The following is a 26688-nucleotide window of genomic DNA, read 5'->3' on the forward strand; positions in this document are numbered from 1 at the left end:
CCACAGCCCAGGATGGGGGCAGGAAGGATTTTCCTTTCGACAGAGAAGTGGGAAGAAGCCACCACTGAAGAGAGGCTTTGGCTGCCCGAGAAAGGGAGACGTTCCTGTCGAGGGACGTCGACCTCCTGTCCCATTTGCGGAGAATGTCCCATTGGAGTGGACGCAGATGAAACTGCGCAAATGGAACTGCCTCCATTGCTGCCACCATCTTCCCTAGAAAGTGCATGAGGCGCCCCAAGGGGTATGACTGGGCTCGAAGGAGAGATTGCACCCCTGTCTGTAGTGAACGCTGTTTGTCCAGCGTAGCTTCACCATCGCTGAGAGAGTATGAAACTCCATCCCGAGGTAAGTTAGCGATTGGGTCGGTGTCAATTTTGACTTTGGGAAATTGATGATCCACCCGAACCTCTGGAGAGTCTCCAGAGCAGTGTTCAGGCTGTGTTGGCATGCCACCCGGAAGGGTGCCTTGACTAGAAGATCGTCTAAGTAAGGGATCACCGAGTGTCCTGAGAGTGTAGGACTGCCACCACTGTTGCCATGACCTTGGTGAAGACCCGTGGGGCTGTCGCCAGGCCGAAAGGCAGTGCCACGAACTGAGGTGTTCGTCTCCGATGGCGAAACGCAGGAAGCGCTGATGCTCTGGTGCAATCGGCACGTGGAGATAAGCATCCATGATGTCGATTGATGCTAGGAAGTCTCCTTGGGACATCGAGGCGATGACGGAGCGGAGAGATTCCATCCGGAACAGTCTGGTTTTCACGTGTCTGTTGAGCAGTTTGGAGGTCCAGAACGGTACGGAATGATCCGTCCTTTTTTGGCACCACAAACAAGTTGGAGTAAAAACCGCGACCACATTCTTGAAGGGGAACAGGGATCACCACTCTGTCACAGGGGCCGAGCATTGCACACAATGAGGGTAGGTGGAACCTGCAGGTAACATAGCCTCAAAAAGAGGTACAGGTTGCAAAATAAGCCTGTGCCTTGGCACCCTTGCTTTTTGCGGACGACATGCTGTTGTCTCCTCTTAGCAATCAGTGAGGGTATATAGCCAAAAGCAAATAATGCGGCCGAACAGAGCAAATGTATACAATATATGGATATATATATACACTTCGGCACCCAGGGGGGCCAGTACCTGGTAACCGATGCGGCTTACCGACCGCCCTCAGCGGTTGTGTGTCCACCAAATTCCCTGCCTGGGCCTCCCAGAGCTGTGAGCTCGGTCTGAAGTTCTCCACCGGCAGAAGTGATGATAACAATGGCTGCCAGCGTTCTCAGAGAAGGAGGGAGCCGTGGGCGTGCCTCAGAAAGTGCGGGAATCTGGTGCCCCACAGTGCTCAGTGAGGGGGGAGGAGGATACCCAAGTATGCTCCGGCCCTCACCGCTGATGTCCAGTCTAGCGTACCGCCCTTACCCCTGACTGGCAGGCCCGGGGGCAGGAGTATGCAGTAATAGGCCGCAGAAGCCGGGGACTAAATTTAGTAACGCGGCCGGCAAACAGGCGCGGTAGTCCCGGCGACACAAAACACACAGCAGCCGCTGCAGCGTCTGTTACACAGGCGCTCTATGCGCCGTCCCCAAGGGGACACAGAGTACCTCAGAGAAGCAGGGCCTGTCCCTGATGATACCCGGTCTCCTGTCCAGCAGATTCCCCCAGGGGCTGCGGAGGGAGCCCGGTCCCAGTGCATGGTGACCGGTTAGGATCCCACTTCTCCCAGAGCCCCTAAGGGATGGGGAAGGATAACGGCATGTGGCTCCAGCCTTTGTACCCGCAATGGGTACCTCGACCTTAACAGCACCGCCGACCAGAGTGGGGTGAGAAGGGAGCATGCCGGGAGCCCTGTTAGGGGCCCTCTTTTCTTCCATCCGATAAAGTCAGCAGCTGCTGCTGACTAAAATGTGGAGCTTGCGTGAATGTGTGCCTCCTTCAACACAAAGCAAAAAACTGATGGGCCCGTGATGCACGGGAGGGTGTATAGGCAGAGGGGAGGGGTTACACTTTTTAAAGTGTAATACTTTGTGTGGCCTCCGGAGGCAGAAGCTATACACCCCAATTGTCTGGGTCTCCCAATGGAGCGACAAAGAAAACAAGCCCTCATATGGCAAGCTTGACAGAAAAATAAAAAAAAAAAAAGTTACGGCTCTCAGAAGGGGAGCAAAAAACAAAAAACGCAAAAACGGAAAGTGCCCGGGGCCTGAAGGGGTTAAGAGTAAGCACACATGGCAAGTAAAATGGAGCAAGTGGAATGCGATAAAGAAATCGCATTCCCCTCGGACCTATGTTACTCTACGGGGCAGCTCCCATGAGCATTTTCTCCAAGAAACCAATCCCGACGAAGAAAACAATTGCAGCATGCTGCGGGTGGAATCCGATTCATTTTCACTCGCACCCATACAAGTCTATGCGTGTGAGAGAAACCTTGCATTGCACTCGCTTTACACCGGTGTAACACATGTGCAGTGCAATAACTGGATCAGCTGACAGAGGAGATGGGGAGATTACTCCTGCCCTCTCCTCCGTGGGTGTGCTGCGATCGTAGGATCGCATCACAGTGGCATGACACTCTGCTTATACTTCTGCAGAGTGGGAGCCAAGTGTTATGCGATTGACCTGAAATAAAGCCAGTGTGACCCCAGTCTAAAGGCTATGATTAGCCAGGGTATAGATTCCAATGGAGGCGTCGCTATTGACAGACAACCGAAGTGGATTTGTTGAGCTCCTAGAAATACAGACCGATACAGCAATTTTCACAGAGTAATTTCCTGATATAACTGAGGGCCTAAAATATAAATATATATATATTTTATTCTACCTAGGGTCTCAAATAGCACTCTTTTTACATGGTGTATGTGATGTCAGATATTCCAGTGCACAACGAGTACATAAAAAGGCCACAGTAGCACATGAAGACATCAAATTTTACCAAAATATACAATTCACTTGCCTGTTCCTAGGCGTGTAAGGTCGTAGAGATGCCAAAGGTGATGCTGTTGGCTTGAAAGTTGGAGATGTAAACCCATTAATGAATCCAGTATTAGGAAAAGGGGCCACCTATAGAACAAAAAAAAAATATTAGAGGAACGTCAATTAAATGCAATGTAATTGAAATAAAAACCTGGTCTATAAATGGCAGCCCATATTGATCAAAGTGGAGGGGAAAAAAGAAAAAAGAAACGTACCAAAGAAGGGTCAAGGTAGCTGTGTGCAGTGGACCAGCTCGGCGGAGTAATGAGGCTGTAGAGTGGGAACTGCTGCTGCGGACTATACACGGGAGGTAAGTAAAAGGACGTCGTGTAGCGCTGCTGTGTGTACAGATTCATGTCCAGAGGTCGGTAACCGTTCTTTGGCAAAAAGGTATTTATCGCGATTGCCTTTGCCTTTATTCTTGCCTGAAAACAGATGCAAGTTGGGTTAGTCAATGTTTATACATCTATGGGACATGTCCATTGTTAATAAAGGGTTTGTCCAGACACATGACATTGATGACTTATCCTGGAGGAAAGGTCCTCAATATTAGATCAGTAAGCTGTCCTGAACACCCCACACCCTAACTGATCAGCTGAGGCCAGATGTGAACACAGAGGGGAGCTGCACAGCACAGCTCAATGTGCGGCGGCCATGTCTGGATCAGGCAGAGCAGCTCCTATTCTGATCACAGAATGCCGGCCAGCAATGTCTTGTTACTGGACAACCCTTTTAGAGAAGGTGGTCCATATATAGGAAGAAAGCAGCCATGCTTTTCTATCTAAAACCAGAGCCCCACCCGTCCACAGTATGTGAATGTTATGGCAGCTGAGCGGCACTGAAGTGAATGGTGCTGAGCTGCAATTCTACACAAAACCTGGTGGCGCCAGGTTTGAAAGGAAGCAGCCATGTTTTTCTAATCTTAAGCCTCCGTCACATTAAGCAACTTACCAGCGATCCCGAAAACGTGGCGACCTGATAAGGATCGCTGGTGAGATGTCACACAGTCAGACCTTACCAACGACTCAGTAACGATACAGGTCGCAGTAGCGCCCTGTGTAACGATCTCAGCAGTCATTGGGACCCTGTTACACAGCGTCAAATACAGCAATGTGTCCTGCCCAGCAGGACATCGCCTTTTAAGAAAATGGTCCGGAACATTCAACAACGACCTGCGACCTCACAGCAGGGGCCTGATCGCTGGTAGGTATCACACAACAAGATCACTGGCGAGATTGTTACTGCGTCACAGAAACAGTGCCTCAGCAGCGATCTCGTTGTGTGTGACTGGGCCTTTAGACAATGTCTTGGAAGTACTTGATTGTCTAACCTTAATTGGCTTCCCTTGGAACATCTTCACTTCTTCCCTTAGGTACCTGTAAGCCTGAGGAATGATCAAAGGAAAAAAAAAAAAAAAAAAAAAAGTATGTTATTTTCCTTTAGTAGTAATTTGTTCAAGTTAGAGGAGAGCAGCCTCCATTAACTAGGTAAATAATGCAAATTGCTCAGCATCAGGGAGGGGGGGGGGGGGGGGACACTCCAAAATTAGGACCTATTAACTGATCAGATACTCAGTCGCCAAGAAGACATCAGAGGTTTTTTTTGCCTGTTGTGTGCCATTATTCACAATTGCAGATTTGATGAATGAAGCCATTTGCCTGGTATCACAGATGCAAATGTGAAATGTCGCAAATTAACGAGCCGGATATAAATTACCGTTTTTTTCGATTATATGACGCCTTTTTTCCTTCCAAAAATTCGAGAGGAAAATAAGAGTTCAGTCTTAAAATCCAAATATAGCTAAGGCTACTTTCACACATCCGGTTTTTGCTCTGCGGCACAATACGGCGCTCTGCAGAAAAACCGCAACCGTTTTTTTTTTGCCGCCGGTTGCGTTTTTTTTGCATAGACTTACATTAGTGCCGTATTGTGCCGCATGGGCCTGCGTTCGGTCCGGTTTTTGCCGCATGCGGCAGATTTAGCCGATGCCGCGGCCGGATGGAACGTTGCCTGCAACGTTTTTTGCTCTGGCAAAAAAAAACGCATCGCCGCCGCATCCGGCCACTGCGGCGTATTTTTCAATGCATGCCTATGGACGCCGGATGCGGCGCGATGCGAAAAAAAAACCATCCGGCCGCCGCATGCGGTTTCTTCCACTGCGCATGCTCATTAGCATGCCGCAACCGTAAAAAACCGGCCCGGCCGCATGTAAAAACTTATGCAAAGGATGCGGTGTTTTCACCGCATCCGTTGCATAGGTTTCACAGCCGGATTGAGCCGCACGGCTCAAACCGGATGTGTGAAAGTAGCCTAACCGGGAGGTGGAGAATTGGTGTGGGGGGGGGGGGCATATCTGTGCGGGCAGGCTGCTGGCTCTCTGCAGGTGGGCGGGCGGCCTGCCACTCTGTGCGGGCGGCCGTATGCCTGTGCGGACTGCGATAGCTGTGCTGCGGGTGTCCCAGATGGTCTGTCCGCGGTCCAGGCTTCAAATGATGGTGCCAAGAGTCAGCGTGTGCGCAGATGGAGCTCTTGGATAAGAGCTTTATCTGCCCATGCGCCACTCTGGGCTCCATTTATTTGAAGCCCGGACCGCAGACAGTATTTGGGACACTCACCGCACTGTCCTGGTCCAGCTCCAGCACACAACCACTGCAGCTTCCACCACCAGCACTGACCCCCGGACCGCTAGCACTGACCCGCCTGCGTCACTGCCAGCACTGACCCACCGCATCCTGTGACCCCGCTCCACCACCACTGCCGACCCCTCTGGTAAGACAATAGTGGAGTATAAGACGGACCCCATTTTTCCATTTTTTATTTGTTTTTACCTTTCTATATTTGGGGTGCATCTTATACGGTGCATCTTTTACAACGAAAAATATGGTAATAGCTAGTGAATTGTCAAAAAAAAAAAAATAATTTAAAATAAAAAGTTCATCTCCAGGTTGTGCCAGACAACACTAAGTTAGCAAACATACAAGGATGTGGCATATTCATCCAGTTTCTAATGTAGCACATCATACATACATGGGGCGTCTCTGCGTATATTTAATTTCTTTCAGTGCAAGTCAAATTAGTTTAAAAAGTGCTTCTGTTGATTCAGGAGACTTCAGAATAAGCCGTCATGAGGACGTACATAAGGAATTACACCATTTGTGGCCCATTATATGACTGATACTCTATTTTTCACCAGCCCTCTACAGGCTCTACTGTATTTTCAGTTGTTTCTGAGCTGGTGGGTGGAAGCTAGATGCAATGATGTCTCCTATACACAGCACACAAGAAGGCCTCCTGCTGTCCCTGCCATGTTTAGAAATGGCTCAAAGAACAATGTTCTTAAAAGGGAACCTGACAGCTGACATATGCTGCCCAATCCCTCAGGGACCCGCCTTTCTGACTAGTCTCTCATGCCGCTCGGTCACTCCGACAACTACCAAACTGTTTTTCCTTTGAAACACTGCCCTCATTTCAGGGTTTCAATATATGGCTGAAATCATAAAGCCAGTGTCTGATAAGTGTTGCCCGTGGATCAGGCAGGAGGCATCAGCAGTCAGATTCCCTTTGGTGGGCAGAGAGGCGGCGGGGCAGAGAGGCGGCGGGGCAGAGAGGCGGCGGGGCAGAGAGGCGGCGGGGCAGAGAGGCGGCGGGGCAGAGAGGCGGCGGGGCAGAGAGGCAGAGAGGCGGCGGGGCAGAGAGGCAGAGAGGCGGCGGGGCAGAGAGGCAGAGAGGCGGCGGGGCAGAGAGGCAGAGAGGCGGCGGGGCAGAGAGGCAGAGAGGCGGCGGGGCAGAGAGGCAGAGAGGCGGCGGGGCAGAGAGGCAGAGAGGCGGCGGGGCAGAGAGGCGGCTAACAGGTGGAGAAAAAAAGCAGATTTACAAAGTTTCTTCTGTTTGCTTGATCTTTGAAAGTTTGTTGATAAAGAAGGGAATTTTGTTTACTTACCGTAAATTCCTTTTCTTCTAGCTCCAATTGGGAGACCCAGACAGTGGGTGTATAGCTACTGCCCTCTGGAGGCCGCACAAAGAACTACACTTAAAAGTGTAAGGCCCCTCCCCTTCTGGCTATACACCCTCCCGTAGGAGTACAGATTCCTCAGTTTTAGTACCAAAGCAAGAAGGAGGAAAGCCAATAACAGTTTCAAAAACAAATTCAATCCGATAACACGATCGGAGAACTTAAGAAACAACATGAACAACATGTGCACCCGAAAAAACGAAACCCTAAGAACAAATAGGGCGGGTGCTGGGTCTCCCAATTGGAGCTAGAAGAAAAGGAATTTACGGTAAGTAAACAAAATTCCCTTCTTCTTTTTCGCTCCTAATTGGGAGACCCAGACAGTGGGACGTCCAAAAGCAGTCCCTGGGTGGGTAAAAAGATACCACATGAACGGGCTGTCAGACAGCCTCCTCCTACAGGTGGGCCACCGCCGCCTGAAGGACCTGTCTACCTAGGCTGGCATCTGCCGAAGCGTAGGTATGCACTTGATAGTGTTTGGTAAACGTGTGCAGACTCGACCAGGTAGCCGCCTGGCACACTTGCTGAGCCGTAGCCTGATGCCGTAATGCCCAGGACGCACCCACGGCTCTGGTAGAATGGGCCTTCAGTCCAGATGGAATCGGAAGCCCAGCAGAACGGTATGTGTGAAGAATTGGTTCCTTGATCCACCGCGCCAGGGTGGATTTGGAAGCTTGCGATCCCTTATGCTGACCAGCGACTAGGACAAAGAGCGCATCCGAACGGCGTAGAGCCGCCGTGCGAGAAATGTAAATCCTGAGTGCTCTCACCAGGTCCAACAGATGTAAACCCTTTTCAAATTGGTGAACTGGATGCGGACACAAAGATGGTAAAGTGATATCCTGATTGAGATGAAAGGAAGAAACCACCTTGGGAGAAAACTCTGGAATTGGACGCAGTACTACCTTGTCTTGGTGAAACACCAGGAAGGGAGATTTGCAAGATAACGCCGCTAGCTCGGACACTCTTCGAAGAGACGTGACCGCCACAAGAAAAACTACCTTTTGTGAAAGCCGAGAAAGGGGAACCTCTTTCAAAGGCTCGAAAGGCGGCTTCTGGAGAGCAATGAGAACCTTGTTCAGATCCCAGGGTTCCAATGGCCGTCTGTAAGGAGGAACGATATGACAAACTCCTTGGAGAAACGTGCGTACTTTAGAAAGCTGTGCCAAGCGCTTCTGAAAGAATACGGATAGCGCGGAGACTTGACCCTTAAGAGAGCTAAGCGACAAACCTTTTTCCAACCCAGACTGCAGGAAGGAAAGAAAAATTGGCAATGCAAATGGCCAGGGAGAAAACCCTTGAGCCAAGCACCACGCTAAGAATATCTTCCACGTTCTGTGATAGATCTTAGCTGAGGATGGTTTTCTAGCCTGTCTCATTGTGGCAACAACCTCCTGAGATAAACCTGAGGCCGCTAGGATCCAGGACTCAATGGCCACACAGTCAGGTTCAGGGCCGCAGAATTCAGATGGAAAAACGGCCCTTGAGACAGCAAATCTGGACGGTCTGGTAGTGTCCACGGTTGGCCTACCGTGAGATGCCACAGATCCGGGTACCACGACCTTCTTGGCCAATCTGGAGCGACGAGTATGGCTCGATGGCAGTCGGACCTGATTTTCCGGAGAACTCTGGGTAACAATGCTAGAGGTGGGAACACATAGGGGAGTCGGAATTGCGACCAATCCTGAACCAAGGCGTCTGCCGCCAGTGCTCGGTGATCGTGAGACCGTGCCATGAAAACTGGGACCTTGTTGTTGCGCCGTGACGCCATCAGATCGACGTCCGGCGTCCCCCAGCGGCAACAGATCTGCTGAAACACGTCCGGGTGAAGGGACCATTCTCCTGCGTCCATGCCCTGGCGACTGAGAAAGTCTGCTTCCCAGTTTTCCACGCCTGGGATGTGAACTGCGGATATGGTGGACGCTCTGCTTTCCACCCACGTCAAAATCCGTTGGACTTCTTGAAAAGCTTGGCGACTGCGTGTTCCCCCTTGGTGGTTGATGTACGCCACCGCCGTAGAATTGTCCGACTGAATCCGAATCTGCTTGCCTTCCAGCCATTGTTGGAAGGCTCGCAGGGCAAGATAGATTGCTCTGATTTCCAGAACATTGATCTGCAGGGTGGACTCTTCCAGAGTCCACATCCCCTGAGCCCTGTGGTGGAGATACACCGCTCCCCACCCTGATAGGCTCGCATCCGTCGTGACCACTGCCCAGGACGGGGGAAGGAACGACTTTCCCTGTGACAATGAGGTGGGGAGAAGCCACCAACGGAGAGAGTCCTTGGCAGTCTGAGAGAGGGAGACAGTCCTGTCGAGGGACGTCGATTTCCCGTCCCATTGGCGTAGAATGTCCCATTGTAGAGGGCGCAGATGAAACTGCGCGAACGGGACTGCCTCCATTGCTGCTACCATCTTTCCTAGGAAATGCATGAGGCGCCTCAGTGAGTGCGACTGGCTCTGAAGGAGAGATTGCACTCCAGTCCGTAGCGAGCACTGCTTGTCCAGTGGAAGCTTCACTATCGCTGATAGAGTATGAAACTCCATGCCAAGATAAGTCAGAGATTGGGTCGGGGTTAGATGAGACTTTGGAAAGTTGATAATCCACCCGAAACTCTGGAGAGTGTCTAGTGCCACCTTCAGACTGTGTTGGCATGCCTCTTGAGAGGGTGCCTTTATAAGCAGGTCGTCTAGATACGGGATGACCGAGTGACCCTGCGAGTGCAGAACAGCTACTACTGCTGCCATGACCTTGGTGAAGACCCGGGGGGCTGTTGCCAGACCGAAAGGTAACGCTACGAACTGTAGGTGTTCGTCGTGTATGACGAAGCGTAGGAAACGCTGATGCTCTGGTGCGATCGGCACGTGGAGATACGCATCCTTGATATCTATTGATGCTAGAAAATCTCCTTGAGACATTGAGGCTATGACGGAGCGTAGGGATTCCATCCGGAACCTCCTGACTTTTACGTGTCTGTTGAGCAACTTTAGATCCAGGACGGGCCGATACGATCCGTCCTTTTTTGGGACCACAAACAGATTGGAGTAAAAACCGTGACCTTGTTCCTGAAGCGGGACGGAGGTCACCACTCCTTCCGCCTTTAGAGCGGCCACCGCCTGCAACAGAGCATCGGCTCGGTCTGGTGGTGGAGAAGTTCTGAAGAAACGAGTTGGCGGACGAGAACTGAACTCTATCCTGTACCCGTGAGACAGAATATCCCTCACCCAACGGTCTTTGACGTGTGACAGCCAGATGTCGCCAAAGTGGGAAAGCCTCCCACCGACCGCGGGTGTGGGAATCGGAGACCGCAAGTCAGGAGGACGCCGTCTTGGCAACGGTTCCTCCGGCTGTCCTTTTTGGGCGTGACTGAGACCTCCAAGAATCTGAGCGTCTCTGGTCTTTTTGAGTCTTTTTTGACGAGGCGAATTGGGACCTGCCCGGTCCTCGAAAGGACCGATAACCAGACTGACCCTTCCTCTGTTGGGGTCTGTTTTGTCTGTGTTGCGGTAAGGATGAGTCCTTACCCTTGGAGTGTTTGATGATTTCATCCAAACGCTCTCCAAACAATCGGTCACGAGAAAAAGGCAAATTGGTTAAGCACTTCTTGGAATGAGAATCTGCTTTCCAATGTCTCAACCACAGGGCCCTACGCAAAACAACGGAGTTGGCTGACGCCACTGCCGTGCGGCTTGTAGCGTCAAGAACAGCATTAATCGCGTACGACGCGAATGCCGCCATTTGCGAGGTCAATGGTGCTACCTGCGGGGCAAATGCACGTGTGACGGAGTCAACTCGCGCAAGCCCGGCTGAGATAGCTTGGAGTGCCCATACGGCTGCAAAAGAAGGCGCTAATGACGCTCCAATCGCTTCATAGATGGATTTCAGCCAGAGCTCCATCTGCCTGTCAGTGGCATCTTTAAGTGCCGCTCCATCTTCAACTGCAACCAAGGATCTAGCTGCAAGCCTGGAAATTGGAGGATCCACTTTTGGACACTGGGTCCAACCCTTGACCACCTCAGGGGGAAAAGGATAGCGTGTATCTTTAAGCCGTTTAGGAAAACGCCTTTCAGGATAAGCGTGGGGTTTCTGGATTGCGTCTCTAAAGTCAGCGTGGTCCAGAAAAGTGCTTAAAGTACGCTTAGGGTATCTGAAATGGATTCTCTCGTGCTGCGAAGCTGACTCCTCCACAAGAGGAGCTGGTGGGGAAATATTTAACATCTTATTGATGTTAAATATAAGATCATTAACTATGGCGCCACCATCTGGTGTATCTAGATTGAGAGCGGTCCCAGGATCAGAATCCTGATCAGTTACGTCCGCCTCATCACCCATAGATTCATCTCGCTGGGATCCTGACCATTGAGATGAATGTGAAGGCCCGTCATAGCGAGCCCGCTTAGGCTGCCCGGGGCCATCGTCCGAGTCAGAGTCTTCACCCTGAGGTGTATATGCCCGTCCCGGAGCTTGGAGCTGAGGGGGACCAGGGGGCAATGATTGCACAGTGTCCGTGGCCTGAAGTACAGGCCTAGCTCGCAATGTGTCAAGAATTTGTGACATAGTGAGAGACATTCTGTCAGCAAAAGCTGCAAACTCAGTTCCTGTCACCTGGACAGCATTCACAGGTGGTACACCCTGGGTCACGTCCAGCAGAGGTCCCGACTGTGCAAGCGCCGCAGGGGCCGAGCACTGCACACAATGGGGGTCCGTGGAGCCTGCCGGTAGAAAAGTCCCACAAGCGGTGCAGGAGGCATATAATGTCTGTGCCTTGGCACCCTTGCGTTTTACGGACGACATGTTGCTGGCTCTCTGCAATGTGAGAGAGTCTATAGCCAAAGGGCGACCAGCGCTATGCAATACAAAGTATTTGTAGAAACAAAATACTAAGAATAATACTGGCACAAGAGGGGGTGAGCCCTGAGGGCTGCTTACCGCCCGCTGAATAGCGGGTAAGAGCTGCAGAATTCCTTGTCTGGGTCTCCCCGGCTCCCCTCTGCAGCTCAGCGTGTCAGCAGGAATGGCTGCCGGCGTCTGTGGAGAGGAGCGGTCCGTGGGAGTTCCCAAACAAAAGTGCGGGAAACAGTGTCCCCTCTGTGCCGATTGTGAGGGCTGGAGTATGTAAAAACGACTCCAGCCCTCAGCGCTGATGCACTGGCCAGCGTCCCGCCCCTCTCCTGACTGGCAGGTCTGGGGGCGGGAACGAACGGAAGCAGGCCGCAAAAGCCGGGGACTCGAGTTATCAGCGCGGCCGCCGTAAAAGCGCGGGCCGCGCTGAAGTCCCCGGCGCACCACAAGTGTCAGCCGCGCCGCAGTCCCAGCGGCCGGCATGACCGTTCCTAGACGTGGCCAGCGTCCCGCCCCTCTCCTGACTGGCAGGTCCGGGGGCGGGAACGAACGGAAGCAGGCCGCAAAAGCCGGGGACTCGAGTTATCAGCGCGGCCGCCGTAAAAGCGCGGGCCGCGCTGAAGTCCCCGGCGCACCACAAGTGCCAGCCGCGCCGCAGTCCCAGCGGCCGGCGCGACCTATTCCTAGAAGTGTGCCTGCTTCAGCGAAGCTGAATGAGGCCTGGCACAAGCGCCGTAGCGCTGATGTCCCCCGGCGCACTACAACACCCAGCAAGCTGCGGTGTGAGCGCCAAATGCACGGGGACACAGAGTACCTTGAGGAAGCAGGGCCATGTCCCTGATGTACTCCGCTCCATCCAGCATCTTCTCCAGGGGCTGTAGATGGAGCACGGTCTCAGTGCCTGGAGACCGGTAAATCCCACTTCACCCAGAGCCCTGTAAAAAGGGATGGGGAAGGAATCAGCATGTGGGCTCCTGCCGCCGTACCCGCAATGGGTACCTCAACCTTACAAACACCTCCGACATACAGTGGGGTGAGAAGGGAGCATGCTGGGGGCCCTGTATGGGCCCTCTTTTCTTCCATCCGACATAGTCAGCAGCTGCTGCTGACTAAAAACAATGGAGCTATGCGTGCGTGTCTGACCTCCTTGCGCACAAAGCTAAAACTGAGGAATCTGTACTCCTACGGGAGGGTGTATAGCCAGAAGGGGAGGGGCCTTACACTTTTAAGTGTAGTTCTTTGTGCGGCCTCCAGAGGGCAGTAGCTATACACCCACTGTCTGGGTCTCCCAATTAGGAGCGAAAAAGAAATGATAGTGATCATTTACTAGTGATGTGAGGATCAGTAGATCAGATCAATAATTTAAAAGTTTGGAAACATTTAGAATACTCAAGTTTGGCTAAAAGAGGAAATTTTAAAAGCTTATTGTCAGAAAATAATCAACTTTGCAATTTACTTGTTATTAAAAATTCTCTCCGTTTTCAAGAATAGAGGGATTCTTAATTTGCAGGTTACTGCTCGATGCCAGGTTACCAGCCACTCCTGAAGTTTTTTCCAGTGGTGACCGGACTGCTAATCAAGGAGTGCAGGGCTTAGAAGCTCTTTCCAATAGCATGTATAAGCGCTTCAGTGGCACTGCCCTCTGATGCAGAAAGGACAAAACAGGCTTTGCTTTTAACAACAAGGAGCTGTGGTGTAACAATTTCCCTGGAGTCTAATGCCAATCAGGAGCACACCGGACTTTGGTAAGTAGGGAGCCCGGAGGCAGAGGAACATTGCGCTCCAAGGAGGTGGATGTTGAGAGCAATCCTGTAAATTGAGCTTAAACGCTACAAAGTACAAACACCATATACCGAAAAATGTGTAAATGAAGACTCACAATGCATCTCTATCGGTCAAAACAATGATCTTTCACAGTCTAAAGCCATCCAAAGCAACCGGCGCAGAAACATGAACTCCTTACCTGTTGTGCATCCGCTTCTGACTCAAATGTGATGAACCAGTTGTCATTATAGGCAAATTCACAATTAATAAACTTCGGCAAGTTCTCTCCCTTGAAGAGGGCTTCTACCTCCTAATAAAGGAAAAGCATTAAATATAGAGGGCTGCATTAAAAAATAAAAAAAAAAAAACATCTTTCTACTACGCAAACTATACATCTACACATTGTAACTGCACTTTCAGAGGCATCATAGGGTCTGGGGGTCAAGACTTAAAACACAAAGGCCAAAATGGCTAGCCAAGTGCTGCTTTCCTTGGACAGGTTTTTGAAGATGGAATCAAGTTAGAAGCCTGTTGTCAATCTTGAAGCAAACTTAGGCTAGTTTCACACATCCGGCTTTTCGACGGTTTGCCGGATTCGGCACACGCCAGTACAGTGTATACAGTACAATGGCAGCACCACAAGCGTCGGTCACATGCTGTCATGTGACCTGGAAGATGCGGCGCTGCCATTGTACTGTATACACTGTACTGGCGAATCCGGCAAACCGGCGAAAAGCCAGATGTGTGAAACCGGCCTAAGGTTGGGTCAATACCTGGAAGCTGCAGTGGGTTTTTTTTTGCGACAAATCGGACATGCTATGGGCTTCAATTCAGTCTATGTAGGACTGGTGTACATATCCAAGCCCTGTTGTGGAGTATCGGACAGTCCCTTAGACATTGAATTGGGTGGCAGTAACCCTGCCGGACTGGTGCTCCTCGGTGAGCAAGGAGACCATATGTCCCCCTTTCTCACAATCAGTAGTTATCACACGCCAATCTGATAAGATTTTAACTAAATCTAGTAGTTACCACCTATTGTAAGAATAGGTAATAGCTTGGATACTCCTTTTAAAATGACGGGTGATGAGCACAATAATTATTAATATAAGTGACTGCCCAGTGTGCTAATTGCTTCCATATAGGATTCAATAACTATTATCTCTCCATGATTTATGGCTTTCTTGTGCCGGAAATATGGAGAAAACTGTAGTCAAAGATCCTTTTTTATTTATTTTACATTCCACTGGGCTGTAGGTGTTGGCATAGAAGCGAATAAAGAGCGTTAAGTGGAAACCAGAAGGAATAAGACGGGTGGCACTATCTTCTGTACGGAATGAGAGACCATCACGTCTTGGAGTAATAAATACAGAAAGCTGTGCAGACGCCGTTCTTACTTCTATTGGAGTCGACTCAGGAACTTCACGCAGTATAACAATGCAACGATTCTGATTCGGTCTGACTTTTTCTCCTTTCTCATCCACTTGGACTAAAGGCAAAGCTGAAATGAAAGGTGCACAGGATCAAATAACCAATCGTATAAGTGTAAACCATGAATTAAAAAACAAAAAAAAAAATCTGGAGTATTGCACACAATTATTTTAAGAAATCTACAGCAGAAAAATTGTGTAACAGTGTAATGTCCACACCTTTTAGCATCTTTGCTCACTACTGTGCGGCTCTGCTCGTCACCTCCAGCTTATTTGTTACATCTGTGGCACAAGCTTTGGCCCTCCCATTGAAACTAAGGGGTACTTCTCACATAGCGAGATCGCTGCTGAGTCACAGTTTTTGTGACGTACCAGTGACCTTATCAGCGATCTCGCTGTGTGTGATACTAAGCAGCGACCTGGCCCCTGCTGTGAAATCGCTGCTTGTTAGACACAGTGCTGGTTCATTTTTTGCTCGTTGCTCTCCCGCTGTGAAGCACACATCGCTGTGTTTGACAGCGAGAGAGCAACGATCTGAATGTGCAGGGAGCCGGAATCTGGAAGCTGTGGACGCTGGTAACCAAGGTAAACATCGGGTAACCAAGCACAGCGCTTTGCTTAGTTACCCGATATTTACCTTGGTTACCAAGCGCAGCATCGTTTCCACGAGTTGCTGGTGGCTGATCACTGGTGAGATCTGTCTGATTGACAGCTCACCAGCGACCATGTAGCGACGCACCAGCGATCCTGACCAGGTCTTATCGTGGTCGGAATCGCTGGTACGTCGTTTAGTGAGACAGTACCCTAACACTGGGCTTTTCATGGTCAGACCACTACGCAGCAGGAGAAGGGAAGCTACTGAGCATGTGCATCCGCCTCCGAAGATGGAGCAAGATCCCAGGCACAAGAGTAATAGCAGGGGGCATTACTACAGAGTAAATGTCATCACATACAAAACCCCCACAATATTTAAAACACATACAGAAAATGCACTACTGCTGACACATTCTATTGAATAATACCCTGCCCACCCTTCCCCAGAAGTGATCTGTTTATGGCTGGCTGCATGTGGGCGGAGAACCGAATAGCCCAAATAGTGACGTCCATTGGGGTTCAGGTAAAGTTCAGGTCCCAAACTGAACTTTATCTAACGTCCGGCTGAACCTGCCAAACCGAACTTCCAGAGGTCCGCTCATCTCTAATCATGTGCAAGAAAGTTGTTAGAGAGAAAAAATTACACTAATTTGCTTCCTGCATAGAGAAAATGTATGTGTAAGTGTGCGGTATAAACTGTACAGGTCTGTGGACCTGGTGTAGTGGGAGTGAGGCTGGATTGTGGAGTCTGTGCACTCTACTATGTATAAAAAAACAAGCAGCCGTCACAGAGAAGGAGATACAGGTAGGGGCTTCCCCAACATAAAAGTATAAAAGCGCAGATTTTTTATTTTTTAAGAAAAAAAAAAGGAAGCCAGGGTGATTGACTGACTTAATGTTTCTCAAAATGACATTTCCTGCATAAAATTGAAAAGATTCAGGCTCTGTGCGCACTGGGAAATGGAATTTTCTTGAGAAAATTCCGCATCCTCTCAAAGATTACCGCACCCGCGGAAAAAACCGCGGGAAACCGCACCCGAAAACCGCATGCGGTTTGCCGCGGCTTTACCGCGGTATTATTCGCGGTATTGCCGCGGTTTTGCCGCGTGCGGGTTGGGATGTGCTTTATTGCATTCAATGCAATAAAGCACATTGAAGAAAAAAAAAAAAAAAAAATACATTTAATTCTGATAGTAGATAGACAGAAGAATAGATAGAGGGATAGATAGATAGACAGACAGAGGGATAGATAGATAGATGACAGATCGCTACATTTCCCACGGTCGGCAGTGAGTTCACATTACCGGCCGTGGGAAATGACCGATAATTACCTCTGCTGTCTGCTGCATTCAGCCTGTCTGTGACAGTCGCGGCTGGATGGAAGCAGTGCAGGACGTCGGAGCCGGAGCTGTGGATGTCGGAGCGGTGGATTACGCCGGAGCTTTGGTGCGGGAGGGGTTAATAAAATGGTGAACGAGGCTTGTTGGTTTTATTTAAAATAAAGGATTTTTCGGTGTCTGTGTTTTATTCACTTTACTTACGGGTTGATCATGTCAGCTGTCTCATAGACGCTGCCATGATCAAGCCTGGGGTTAATGGCGGTGGTCCCCCATCACCATTAACCCCTTGTATTACCTTGTGACCACTGCTACACGGTGGCAAGAAGAGCCGAGGACACGCCGGCAGTGCCGCATAATGGATGCGACAGTGCCGGGGCAGCTGCGGCTGATATTCTCGGCTGCCGGAGGGGGAGTGAGGCGGGGGACATTACCCCTGCCCCTCTCCCTCCCCAGCCTGAGAATACCGGGTCGCCGCTGTGTGCTTACCTCGGCTGGAAGGTAAATATGCAGCGGAGCCCACGTTCTTTGTTTTCTATATTTCCGTTTTCTTTCTATGTGTGTTCTATGTGTCTGTGTCTGTGTGATCTATGTCTGTGATGTGTGTTCTGTGTCTGATGTGTGTGTTTACTCTCTGCACGGCTTCCTGTTCCTGTAATGACATCACTTCCCTGCAAAACCGCAAGCAAGTGATGCACATTACCGGAGGTAAACCGCAAAATACCGCAGGGAATAACGCAGGAAAACGCAGTGAACCGCACAGAATTTGCTGCCTGCGTTATTCCCTGCGGGATTTCATGATTAACATTGAGTCAATGGAGTGAAATCCCGCAGCGACGTGCGGAAAAGAAGTGACATGCACTTGTTTTTGCTGCGGGAATCCCGCAGCAAAACATGCAGCTGTCAAATTCCGCCCAGTGCGCACAGGATTTTTTTTCTCCATAGGATTTGCTGGTGATTCACTGCAGAGATGTTATGAACATTTTCTGCAGCGAAACATGCAGCAAATCCGCGGCAAAATCCGCGAAAAATCCGGTAAGTGCGCACATAGCCTTAATCTACTACTTTGACAGCCCCTTCTCATTCCCCATAGGATATTATGTCATGCGAGTCCCGTGCACAACCACCACCATTTTCTCTCCCCCGCCTTCAGACATCTCAGTAATTACCAGGAGGTGAGCGGCAGCCGCAGCTCTGACTTTCTGTAGTTAACCTATATGTCTGATGGCGGGAAGCGTGAAGCCGGCAGTGATTGGGAGCAGGGCTCGCATTATATAACAACCTCACGTGAGCCATAGGAGAGCGAGTGCTGACATCGCTGGAACGGCTCCGGCAGCAGAGCCAAGCATAAGCTTTATTTTGATATGGGGAAGGAGCAGGGGTAGCTCAAGTAGTGGACAACCCTTTAAGTAATGCAGTGTCTTCCAGATCTTCAATCTTAACTGTTGGGAACCCACCAAACCTGAAAGGGGAAATTATGTGTCTCTACTCTGAAAAGACTAAACTCCATCTCCACCACATGCATAGAAGGTGAATGGAGCAGCTGTGCCCATGGGACAGGATTTCCATTTCCCCGATAGGTGGAAATCCTGGTGATCAGATGCTTATCTAGCCTGTGCATGTAAGATAAATGATGATCTTGGGACTCCTTTGATGATACCAGGACTTTCTTTTATTTCTACACTGAAGGCTTCAAATCACACATCTGTGACACGTCCAAGTGACGTACGTTTTCATTTTCCCTGGATGGTGCAGTGACCCATAGCTTCATTGAAAAAAAACACACACAAACAAACACACACACACACAAACACACACACACACACACGCACACACAAACACACACACACGCACACACACACACACAAACACACAAACACACAAACACACAAACACACAAACACACAAACACACAAACACACAAACACACAAACACACAAACACACAAACACACAAACACACAAACACACAAACACACAAACACACAAACACACAAACACACAAACACACAAACACACAAACACACAAACACACAAACACACAAACACACAAACACACAAACACACAAACACACAAACACGTTTTAAAAACAGATTTTTCCCTCTGGTCCATGAGACTTGGTGCATGTGTAATTGTCATTTGTTTTGCGGATCAGACCCTCAATCTGTGGAGATTTGCGAGAGACAAACGAAATACAGAAAACAGACTTTATACTTCAGTTTTCCATCCGTATTTCAAACAGTTTTTAGCTGATAAATTGTTAAAGAGAACATTTCATGTCCCCAAACACTTAACCCCTTAACAACCCATGACGTACTGGGTATGTCATAGATCGTGTGCAGTTACTCCCCACCCCCTGCCGTGGGCAGGCGGCGGCGATCCGCGCACATATCACGTGTTTTCAACAGCTGACATGTGTGCCTGCTAGTCGCGAGTGGAATCGCTTCCACCCGCGACTATTAACCCCTTGCATCTCGCTGCCAAAATCTAGCAGAGAGATGTATATGTGCGCCGCCATTAAAGTGACTTACCCCGCCCCATCGGAAATCACGTGACATGATCACGTGACTCTCGGTGGTTGCCATGGTAGCACAGGGTCATGTGATGACGCCTGTAGCTAACATGAGTCACTTCCTCTCAATGCTGGAATACAGCCGGCATTGAAAGTAAAGCACCAAATCTGCAGTTCTCAGCTCTGTAGCTGTGATCTGGAGATAGGGCAGGGATCGGATTGCTGATCGCTATAGTCCCAATAGGGGGACTAGTAAAAAAAAAATATAAAAAATAAGTTTTAAAAAATTAAAAAAAACACAAAAAACCTAAGTTCAAATCACCCCCCTTTCACCCTATTGAAAATTAAAGGGTTAAAAAAAATAAAAAATACACATATTTTGCATCACCGCGTTCAGAAATGCTTTATCAAAATATGAAATCAAATAATTTGATTGGTAAACGGCGTAGTGGCAAAAAAATTCCAAACGCCAAAATTACATTTTTTGGTCGCCGCAAATTTTGCACAAAATGCAATAACAGGCGATCAAAACGTAGCATCTGCGCAAAAATAGTGCCATTAAAAGCTCAGCTCAAGATGCAAAAAATAAGCAGTCACAGCCATAGATCCAGAAAAATGAGAACGCTATTGATTTCGGAAAATGGCGCAAAACGCGCGCCACTTTTTTTGGACAAGCTTGTGAATTTTTTTTTTAACCCCTTAAATACAAGTAAACCTATTCATGTTTGGTGTCTACAAACTCGCACCGACCTCAGGCATCACCATGACGCATCGGTTTTACCATATAGTGAACACCGTGAAGAAAATATCCCAAAAACTATTGTGCAATCTCACTTTTTTTTTTTTGGCAATTTTTCAGTACTTGGAATTTTGTTTGCTGTTTTCCAGTGCATTATATGGTAAAACTTATGGTATCATTTAAAAGTACAACTTGTCCCGCAAAAAACAAGCCCTTATATGGCAAGATTGACGGAAAAGAAGGGAATTTTGTTTACTTACCGTAAATTCCTTTTCTTCTAGCTCCAATTGGGAGACCCAGACAATTGGGTGTATAGCTATTGCCTCTGGAGGCCACACAAAGTATTACACTTAAAAGTGTAAGGCCCCTCCCCTTCTGGCTATACACCCCCAGTGGGATCACTGGCTCACCAGTTTTAGTGCCAAAGCAAGAAGGAGGAAAGCCAATAACTGGTTTAAAGACCAATTCAATCCGAGGAAACATCGGAGAACTGAACCATACCACATGAACAACATGTGTACCCGAAAAAACAGAAAAACCCCGAGAAAACAGGGCGGGTGCTGGGTCTCCCAATTGGAGCTAGAAGAAAAGGAATTTACGGTAAGTAAACAAAATTCCCTTCTTCTTTGTCGCTCCATTGGGAGACCCAGACAATTGGGATGTCCAAAAGCAATCCCTGGGTGGGTAAAAGAATACCTCATGATAGGGCCGTCAAACGGCCGTCTCCTACAGGTGGCCAACCGCCGCCTGAATGACTTATCTACCTAGGCTGGCGTCTGCCGAAGCGTAGGTATGCATCTGATAATGCTTGGTAAAAGTAAGTAGACTCGACCAGGTGGGTGCCTGACACACCTGCTGAGCCGTAGCCTGGTGCCGTAATGCCCAGGATGCACCCACGGCTCTGGTAGAATGGGCCTTCGGCCTTGAGAGAACCAGAAGCCCAGTAGAACTGTAGGTTTCAAGAATTGGTTCCTCGAGCCCCCGAGCAAGGGTGGATCTGGAAGCTTGCGACTGTTTACGCCGACCAGCGACAAGGACAAAGAGTGCATCCGGGTGGCGCAGGAGCGCCATGCGGGAAGTAGAACCTGAGTGCTCTCACCAGAACCAACAGATGCAAATCTTTCTGAAATTGATGGACTGGACGAGGACACAAAGAAGGTGAGGTGATATCCTGATTGATATGAAAATGGGATACCACCTTAGGGAGAAATTCCGGAACCGGACGCAGAACTACCCTGTCCTGGTGAAGGACCAGGAAGGGAGTTTGTATGAGAGCGTTGCTAGCTCGGAAACTCTCCTAAGAGACGAGACCGTTACTAGAAGGCCACTTCCCGTGAAAAACGGGAAGGGAGACATCCTTCAAAGGCTCGAAAGGCGGCATCTGGAGAGCAATTAGAACCTTGTTCAGATCTCAGGGCTCTAACGGCCGCTTGTACGGAGTGCTGAGAAGACAAACTCCCCGTAGGAACGTGCGTACCTGAGGAAGTCGTCGTTTCTGAAAAAATACAGATAGCGCTGAGACTTGTCCCTAAAGGGAACTGAGCGACAACCCATTTTCCTACCTAGATTGCAGGAAGGAAGGAAACATAGACGATGCAACCGGCCAGGGAGAAACACCCTGCGCCGAGCACCGAGATAAGAACATCTTCCACGTCCTGTGGTCAATCTTGGCGGACGTTGGTATGCTAGCCTGTCTCATGGTGGCAACCACGTCCTGAGATAATCCTGACGACACTAGGTTCCAGGACTCAATGCCACACCATCCGGTTGAGGGCCGTAGAATTCAAATGGAAGAATGGCCCTTGAGACAGCCAGTCTGATTGGTCTGGTAGTGCCCCCGGTTAGCCTACCGTGAGGCACCACAGAACCGAGTACCACAACATCCTCGGCCAATTTGTAGCGACGAGGATGGCGCGGCCGCAGTCGGTCTTGATCTAGCGCAGTACTCTGGGCAACAATGCCAGAGGTGGCACCTAAGGTAGCTGGAACTGCGACCAATGCTGAACTAAGGCGTTTGCCGCCAGAGCTCGATGATTGTGAAACCGTGCCATGAAGCTGGCACATTGTTGTTGTGCCGTGACGCCATTAGATCGACGTCCGGCCTCTGTCAGCGGCGCCAGATCTCCTGAAACCCGTCCGGGTGAGACCATCATACTCTTTCAGCCACACCTCAGCGACTTAGGAAGTCAGCTTCCTAGTTTCCACACTTGGGATGGGAATTGTGGATATGGTGGATGCCGTGTCTTCCACCCACATCAGAACCTGCCGGACTTCCTGGAAGGCTTGCCGGTTGCGCGTTCTACCTTGGTGGTTGATGTATGCCACCGCTGTGGAGCTGTCCGACTGAAGTCGGATATGCTTGCTTTCCAGCCGCTGTTGGAAGGATTGTAGGGCAAGATACACTGCTCTGTGTTCAAGAACATTGATCTGAAGAGTGGACTCTTGCTGAGTCCACGTACCCTGAGCGCTGTAGTGGAGAAAAACTGCTCCCCACCCTGATAGACTCGCGTCTGTCGTAACTATCGCCCAGGACGGGGATAGGAAGGACCTTCTTTTTGACCAAGAGGTGAGAAGAAGCCACCACCGTAGAGATTCCTTGGCCGCCTGAGAAAGAACGACGACTCTGTTGAGGGACGTCGACTCCTCGTCCCATTGGCGGAGAATGTCCCATTGTAGTGGACGCAGTAAAACTGCGCGAAAGGAACTGCCTCCATTGCTACCATCTTACGTAGGAAGTGCATGAGGCGTCTCAATGTGTGCGACTGGTTCTTAAAGAAGAGCTTGCAGCCCGTAGTGAATGCTGTTTGTCTAGCGGCAGCTTCACTATCGCTGAGAGAGTAAGAAACTCTATGCCTAGATATGTTATCGATAGGGTCGGGGTCGGATCTGACTTTAAAAAGTTGATGATCCACCCAAAACTCTAGAGAGTCTCCAGCGCAACGTTCGGGCAGTGTTGGCATGTTTCCTAAGAGAGTGCCTTGACAAGTAGATCGTCTAAATACGGGACCACAGAGTGACCCTGAGAGTGCAGGACTGTGACTACTGCTGCCCTGACCTTGGCGAAGACCAGTTGGACTGTCGCTAGCCGGAAGGTAGAGCTACGAACAGAGGGTGTTCGTCTCCTATAACGAAGCGTAGAAACGCTAGTGCTCTGGATCAATCGGCACGTGTGGATAAGCATCCTTGATGCCTAATGATGCTAGGAAATATCCTTGGGACCTTGAGGCGATGACATGGCGGAGGGATTCCATCCGGAACCGCCTGGTGTCCACGAGCTTGCTGAGCATTTTTAGATCCAGAACGGGACGGAACGGCCCGTTGTTATAGGTACCGCAAAGAATTTGGGGTAAAAACCGTGACCTTGTTCCTGAAGAGGAACGGGGGTCATCACTCTTTCTGCCTATAGAGTGCACCCTGTTTGCAGAAGAGCAGCGGCCCGGCCGGGAGGTGGAGAAATTCTGAAGAATCGAGTTGGAGGACGAGAAGTGAGCTCTATCCTGTACCCGTGAGACAGAATGTCTCACACTCAATGGTCATTGACCTATGGCAGCTAAATATCGCCAAGGCGGGAGAGCCTGCTACCGACCGAGGCCGCAAGTCATGAGGAAGCCGCCTTGGAAGCGGGTTTTCAGACTGTCGCTTTTTTGGGCGAGACTGAGCCCGCTAAGAATCTTAGCTCCTCTGATCCTTTTGAGTCCACATTGGACGAGGAAAAATGGGACCTGCCCGAGCCTCGAAAAGGCCGAAAACCCCGACTGCCTCTTGCTCTGTTGGGGTTTGTTGTGTCCGGGCTGAGGAAAGGATGAATCCTTACCCCTGGACTGTTTGATGGTTACATCCAACGCTCACCAAACAGTCGGTCAGCAGAAAAAGGCAACTGGTTAGGCAACCTTTTTTGGAAGCAGAATCTGCCTTCCATTCACTTAACGATCAGACCAGGCTCTGCTTAAAAACACGGAGTAGCGGAGGCTACCGCCGCACGGTTCGCAGAGTCCAGGACAACCTGAATCGCGTAAGAAACAAATGCAGACATTTGAGAGGTTAAGGATGCCACCTGCGGCACAGATGTACGTGTAACCGTGTCAATCTGTGTAAGACAAGCTGAAATAGCTTGGAGTGCCCCAAGGGAGAGAATGCCGGAGCCAACGGTGCGCCGACAGCCTCATAGATGGCTTTCGACCAGAGATCCATCTGTCTGTCAGTGGCATCTTTGAGTTTGCAGTTCCATCTCCCACTGCAACTATGGATCTAGCTACAAGCCTGGAGATTGGAGGATGCCGCTCGGGACATTGGGTCCAGTCCTTGACCAAGTCAGGGGACAGGGATAACGTGTATCCTAAGCCGTTTGGAGAAGCGCATATCTGGATAAGCGTGGTGTTCCTGGACTGCCTCTCTGAAGGCAGAGTGGTCCAGAAAAATACGTGAAGCTGACTCCTCCACTGGAGGAGCTGTGAGAAATAACCCACATTCTATAGATGGACGCTATAAGATTATTTACTATGGCGTCACAATCAGGTGTATCCAGATTGAGAGCGGTCTCAGGATCAGAATCCTGAGCCGCTACTTCCGCCTCATTACACAGCGAGTCCTTCTGTTAGGACCCTGATGAAACCGAGGCCGCTCATAGCGAGCCCACTTAGGCTGTCTGGGACTGACGTCCGTGCAGAGCCGTGACTCTGGGATGCGTGTGACATTCCCGGAGCTGTTAGTTATTCACACTGAGGGGGGCCATGGATCAATGATTCAACAGTGCCCATATTGTGAGAGACATGTCCGGACTGCTAGGCTTCTAGTATCATAGCCATAGTCTCAGAAAAACTGTCAGTAAATACTGCAGACACCGTCCTCATCCCCTGGCCATTAGTGCATACAATGGGAGTCTATGTACCTGCCGGCCGTATAGCCGTACATGCTGTACCAGCTGTATAGAAAAACATGTGGTTCTGCACCTTTGTTTTACACAGAGAATATGCTGATAACTCCTCCGCATAATCCAGGAGGGTATATACAACGTGCGACCAAACAGTGCAATGTATATAGTACAAGCATATCTATAAGTGCACTTCTGCACTAGTGGGGTTAGCACCACAGGTGCTGCTTAACGCCTGTCACAGCGATTGTGTGACTATCAGAATGCCAGGGTCTTCCACACTTGTCTCTGTATCGTACAGAAACTGACACTAATGGCTGCCGGTGTCCTTGTAGAGAAGGAAGCCGTGGGCGTGCCTGAGAAAGTGCGGGAATCCGGATTCACAGTGCACACAGTGAGAGGGGTGGAGTATGCAAAACATACTCCAGCTCTCAGCTCTGCTCTATGCAGCGTCACGCCCCTACCCTGACTGTCAGGGCTGTGGGCGGTAACGAAGGGAGACTAGGCCCAGAAGCCGGGGACTCGAGTTAACAGCGCGGCCGCCGTAAAAGCGCGGGCCGCGCTGAAGTCCCCGGCGCACCACAAGTGCCAGCCGCGCCGTAGTTCCAGCGGCCGGCGCGACCGATTCATAGAAGTGGCCAGCGTCCCGCCCCTCTCCTGACTGGCAGGTCTGGGGGCGGGAACGAACGGAAGCAGGCCGCAAAAGCCGGGGACTCTAGTTATCAGCGCGGCCGCCGTAAAAGCGCGGGCCGCGCTGAAGTCCCCGGCGCACCACAAGTGCCAGCCGCGCCGCTGCCAGCGGCCGGCGCGAGCGATTCCTGGAAGTGGCCAGCGTCCCGCCCCTCTCCTGACTGGCAGGTCTGGGGGCGGGAACGAACGGAAGCAGGCCGCAAAAGCCGGGGACTCTAGTTATCAGCGCGGCCGCCGTAAAAGCGCAGGCCGCGCTGAAGTCCCCGGCGCACTACAAGTGCCAGCCGCGCCGCAGTCCCAGCGGCCGGCGCGACCAATTCCCATAAGTGAGCCTGCTTCAGCAAAGCTGAATGAGGCCATGGCACAGGCGCCGCAGCGCTGATGTCCCCCGGCGCACTACAACACCCAGCATGCTGCGGTGTGAGCGCCAAATGCACGGGGACACAGAGTACCTTGAGGAAGCAGGGCCATGTCCCTGATGTACTCCGCTCCATCCAGCATCTTCTCCAGGGGCTGTAGATGGAGTACGGTCTCAGTGCCTGGAGACCGGTAAATCCCACTTCACCCAGAGCCCTGTAAAAAGGGATGGGGAAGGAATCAGCATGTGGGCTCCTGCCGCCGTACCCGCAATGGGTACCTCAACCTTACAAACACCTCCGACATACAGTGGGGTGAGAAGGGAGCATGCTGGGGACACTATATGTGTCCTCTTTTCTTCCATCCGACATAGTCAGCAGCTGCTGCTGACTAAAAAGTGGAGCTATGCGTGGATGTGTTGCCTCCTTCGCACAAAGCACAAAACTGGTGAGCCAGTGATCCCACTGGGGGTGTATAGCCAGAAGGGGAGGGGCCTTACACTTTTAAGTGTAATACTTTGTGTGGCATCCAGAGGCAATAGCTATACACCCAATTGTCTGGGTCTCCCAATGGAGCGACA

At 50.3% G+C, this 26688-nt stretch overlaps 1 protein-coding gene across 1 annotated transcript in view; it reads right to left on the bottom strand.

Moving 5' to 3' along the window:
- The window catches only part of LARP4B (La ribonucleoprotein 4B), a 160937-nt gene that overhangs the window by 32659 nt on the left and 101590 nt on the right, over positions 1-26688 (bottom strand). Inside the window, exons 8-12 of the mRNA XM_075315469.1 lie at positions 14977-15080; positions 13782-13892; positions 4296-4349; positions 3181-3390; positions 2946-3052 (exon numbers count right to left, since the gene is read on the bottom strand). Of these exons, the coding sequence (XP_075171584.1) occupies positions 2946-3052; positions 3181-3390; positions 4296-4349; positions 13782-13892; positions 14977-15080 (586 nt within the window). The remainder of the gene's footprint in view (positions 1-2945; positions 3053-3180; positions 3391-4295; positions 4350-13781; positions 13893-14976; positions 15081-26688) is intronic.

Source organism: Anomaloglossus baeobatrachus, chromosome 6 (assembly GCF_048569485.1).
Source record: "Anomaloglossus baeobatrachus isolate aAnoBae1 chromosome 6, aAnoBae1.hap1, whole genome shotgun sequence".
Taxonomy (NCBI): Eukaryota; Metazoa; Chordata; class Amphibia; order Anura; family Aromobatidae; genus Anomaloglossus; species Anomaloglossus baeobatrachus.